This window comes from Penaeus japonicus, unplaced genomic scaffold (assembly GCF_977035675.1).
Source record: "Penaeus japonicus unplaced genomic scaffold, GWHDUDI00000001_assembly GWHDUDI00000009, whole genome shotgun sequence".
NCBI lineage: Eukaryota > Metazoa > Arthropoda > Malacostraca > Decapoda > Penaeidae > Penaeus > Penaeus japonicus.
In genome coordinates this window covers 45,287,966-45,292,884 of record NW_028234411.1, presented here as the reverse complement: position 1 = coordinate 45,292,884, position 4,919 = coordinate 45,287,966, and the positions used below count along the sequence as shown (strand labels likewise).

General features: G+C 35.2%; 1 protein-coding gene across 1 annotated transcript in view; it reads right to left on the bottom strand.

Annotated features, from left to right (window-relative positions):
• Positions 1–748: 748 nt before the first annotated feature.
• LOC122245816 (uncharacterized) overlaps positions 749–4,919 on the bottom strand; it is an 85,226-nt gene continuing 81,055 nt past the window's right edge. Inside the window, exons 17-20 of the mRNA XM_086540288.1 lie at positions 2,734–2,851; positions 2,395–2,501; positions 2,056–2,247; positions 749–859 (exon numbers count right to left, since the gene is read on the bottom strand). Of these exons, the coding sequence (XP_086396414.1) occupies positions 749–859; positions 2,056–2,247; positions 2,395–2,501; positions 2,734–2,851 (528 nt within the window). The remainder of the gene's footprint in view (positions 860–2,055; positions 2,248–2,394; positions 2,502–2,733; positions 2,852–4,919) is intronic.

Below are 4,919 nucleotides of genomic sequence, written 5' to 3'. Positions count from 1 at the left end.
GGCTTTAATAAGTAAAGGTGGGTTAACACCGAGGGTCAGACCGAAACTGAATGCAATTAATCGCCTTTTACTTAAATTTAAAGTTAACTTCTAATGAAGCAACTTCTAAGTGCAAATCAAATGTCATTTTTGACTATAACTCCAGTAACCTCGCTCAAGGGCTCCTTGATTTCATACATGATAAGTCCGAGAAGAAAATTTAAGATGAATAAGAATCCTGTGAATGCTCTGGCAGAGATATTTGAGAAATTGATTGTTGTGGTAGCAGGAGGGTTTCGGCATCAAAAGAAAGAAAAATAACTGCAATTAAGAAGCGTCAGGTGAAGGGTAGACGGGGAGATCCTTTTGGGTCTAACCCACATTCAAGCGGTGCTTTTTTTTTCTCGGTCTATAACTTTTTTTTCTGGAAGTGACGCAAGGATTATAACCACAGAACTAATTAGTGTAATCAGGGTGGAGAATAACAAGATGATCATTGCCTTTTCTAGATTTATTCTAAACCTTCTGGTTGGAAGCCAAATATATTTTTATACTAAAAAGGCAACCTCATCAGTAGATAGAGATGTAGTGGAATAATCATAAAACGTCAACTAAGTGTCAGTATGAAGCAGCAGCTTCAAACTCAGGGGGGTGGGCCGCTGAAAAGTGGCACTTGTAAAGGCGGTAAAGACATCATTGGGAAATAATTCCTTACAGTCTAACATACAGAACGAACGCGTAGGACACCCAGATAGTGCGTCAAAGAGAACTAGAGCCATATACTGAGGTAGGATGGCGGAGACGATTGCAGAAGGGTGCCGAGGGATCGGGTGGGCGGGTACGGGTACATATCCTGGCAAGTGCCTAGACTGTGGGCGATCTGTTATAATCAGAGTAGGATCAGAAAAAGATACGGGTGTGGATAGAGTGGAGCTAGTCTTTGTAAGGCTTGAGAATAATTAGATTCAATGTTTGCTTGGTGAGCTTAAGTGACTATTATGCACTAAGAGGCATAGTAAACATTGGATAAAGATGCGAACAACCTTCTGTTACGACACGATCCTTTTCTAACGGGAAGTTTCCGTTGTTTTGGCATAGTTCTGAGCATTCATTTCTTTCCGGAAAGCTCTTTACGTGTTCTGAGTTTCCCCCACCCTCCCCCCCCCCCCCGCCCCCCCCCCCCCCTCATCCTCTACCTCTACCGGCCGACATGGAACTGCAACTATTTCTGGCGGGAAATTTAAACATCTTTTTCGGTATCAAAGCCTAACGCCTTAGAGACTATTATTTTAGTAAGGCCCATAGCCAAGGAAGTGGGAGTCTCTGCGCCCCCGTTGTCCACGCGACGAAGAAGGCCGCTTGTTTTCGAAGTCCATACTCGAAGCACATGAACAAAACCTAACCAGTGGATCTGACCTGACCTAACCTAGTTTCTTTTTGGCCCTAGCACATTGAGTATGAATATTAATCCTATACTATAATTTTAGTCAACTGCAGCATTGATAGAGGCTGTCATATGACACACAAGTCTCTAAACACAATAAAACACTTAAAAATTAAAACACAAACATTGCTCTAGTTTCACAATAAATGACAGTGGGAAAAGTCAAAGTATGCTGCGTGAAGTTGCCTCGCCCAGAAATAAAACTTATCATGGAGACTGGGCAAGCAAATCTATCCCCATTCGAAATGAACTAAGCACAAAGTCACTATTTGAGTTACATGCAACCCTTATGATTACTACGAAGCAGCGACTGTCACGACGATTCAAAGGCTGCAATCTGCTGTAGTCTCGCGTATGGCGTCGGTCCGGGCGCACGGAGATTAGGGATCGAGGGATTTCAATTCTTCCCGGGACATGCATTCAATGGGCGAGCAAGGCGGTCAGGCGAGGATTCCTGGGGCCGCGAGCGGAGGAATGTAGGGTGATCGATGAGTGCAAAAGATATGGTAATAATCATTAATTATATTTTACATTAATATTATATTTTGGTTGGTGATTCATTATACTGAAAGTAATCAAGATTCTGATACCATATACCTAAAAAGTCAACTTCGATCAATTTTTCAGCTTACACTATTATGTTTTTCTATCCTGTTGTTTTCATAGCCCTCTCCTCCATCACCTGGTACACGACTATTTGCAGAGTATTTGTTTACAAGATCCAACATAAGTCCTGTTCCTCTTCTACTCTGACATGCTGGGCATAATCCCAATTGTACAGACTGCATGACCTCTTTTTTCACTAGGTCTAGTCTTTGACGTTCCTTAAAGTGGACCAAAATTATATATAATCAAGGTACATGCTATCATAACGATAGGTAATGCCAACAAAAATAATTAAATATATATATGAATATAAACAAAACATTTCTCTCAGAATTCAAGTGTAATATAATGAAAGGATTACATACCTTCTCCATTCTTTCTTGGTTTGCATGAAGAGAAGCAGTTTGTGACTTGATCTGTAATAACCTATCCTGTTGAGCCTGCTTTGTTACCTGCAGCTCCTGCTGGAGAGCTAGTGCCAGTTATATTTTTGTTATTGTGTGCTAGACCGGGGCAGAGTCAGTGTAGCGTTGGTGGATAGATCCGTGTTCGCTCCAACTGCCGAACTATTTTGTAATGTCAATAGTCTGAAATGGTAGCAGAACTGCCGCAAATATAGTAAGTTGAGTGGTGGGAAGTTCAGTGTAGGTTTCTTATGTTCTAGAGAATAGTTTATGCATATGATAGATATAATCTGTGCAAGCGCTTATCTATCTCTTTGTTTGAGTGAGAGCTCATCTTATCTTCTAATCTGTCTTCGTTTTGTTTGACTTCCTGTTCTCTACGTTCAATTGTCGCAAACTTTTCCTTTAATCGTCTGTGCTCATTGGCAGGTTGGAAAAAAAAATGTTAGCGCTAAGTGGGCGCAGCGATCTAGGCAGGTGACGCTTCATTCTTTTCAAAGGATAAGAAAATAATATACGAAAGGGGAGTAAAGATCGGATAGGTAGATGATAGGTTTTGAGTTATGGTCGATATATATACAGGAGGTGATACATAAGATGGATAGGGGTAGAGGTTAAAGTATAGAATATAAAGTAAGATGAGTGGAGTATAAATATCGTATATAGTAAATAAGATAGTATATGAGTGATATATATAGTTGTGGTGTGATATATGATTAATAATAACATAGATTTATATTAGAATATATCTATATATGAATGCATACAGAGCATACTTGCGGGAGGGGGGAGTAGGAGCGGCAATTTATATTATATATCTATATATATATATATATATCTATATATATATAATAACATATATTAACAATATATATAATTATATATATATACATATGTGTTATATATATATATATATATATATATATATATATATATATATATATATATATATATATATGTGTGTGTGTGTGTGTGTGTGAGAAAGATGTTAGAATGCAGTAACGCATTTTTAATATATATATAGAAATTTTACCTCCCTGACCGGGACTTGAACCCGCGCCGTAAGATTGACAGGCACGGTGTTGAAACCGATCGGCTACTCGACCCGCTAAAAGAATTGTCCAACCAGACGTCTTATGAGGCATCATGGAACTTACCTATGTGCTCTTAGCAGAGCAGTGATAGCGAATTTTCACGGACAATTCCTGCGAGCACTCGGCAGCAACGGAATCACAAATTCAAGTCTCAAAACAGGTTACCGAGGTTATATATATATGTGAGAAAGATGTAACGCATTTTTGATATATATATAAAAATTTTACCTCCCTGACCGGGACTCGAACCCGCGCCGTAAGATTGACAGGCACGGTGCTGAAACCAATAGGCTACTCGACCCGCTAAAATGCGTTACAGCATTCTAACATCTTTCTCACATATATATAACCTCGGTAACCTGATTTGGGACTTGAATTTATGATTCCGTTGCTGCCGAGTGCTTGCGGGAATTGTCCGTGAAAATTCGCTATCACTGCTCTGCTAAGAGCACATAGGTAAGTTCCATGACGCCTCATAAGGCGTCTGGTTGGACAATTCTTTTACCGGGTCGAGTATCCGATTGGTTTCAACACCGTGCCTGTCAATCTTACGGCACGGGTTCGAGTCCCGGGCAGGGAGGTAAAATTTCTATTTATATTTATATATATATACATAAATATATATATATATATATATATATATATATACATACATATATGAACATATATATTTACATATATATATATATATATGTCTATATAATATATACATATATATGTCTATGTCTATATAAATGTACATATATATGTCTATATAAATGTACATATATATGTCTATATAAATGTATATATATATGTCTATATGATATATATAGGTCTATATATATAGACAATATATATATGTCTATATAATATATACATATATATATGTCTATATAATATATACATATATATATGTCTATATAATATATACATATATATGTCCATATAATATATACATATATATGTCTATATAATATATACACATATATGTGTATATAATATATACATATATATGTCTATATAAGATATATATATATATGTCTATATAGTATATACATATATATGTCTATATAATATATACATATATATGTCTATATAATATATACATATATATGTCTATATAATATATACATATATATGTCTATATCATATATATATATGTCTATATCATATATATATACATATATATATATATATATATATATATATATATAATACATATATATATATATATATATATATATATATATATATATGTCTATATAATATATATATATATATGTCTATATAATATATGTATATGTATATGTATATATATATATAATATATATATATATATATATATATACATATAAATTATATACATATAAGTATATAATTATATATATATATATTGTAGATATCACATGT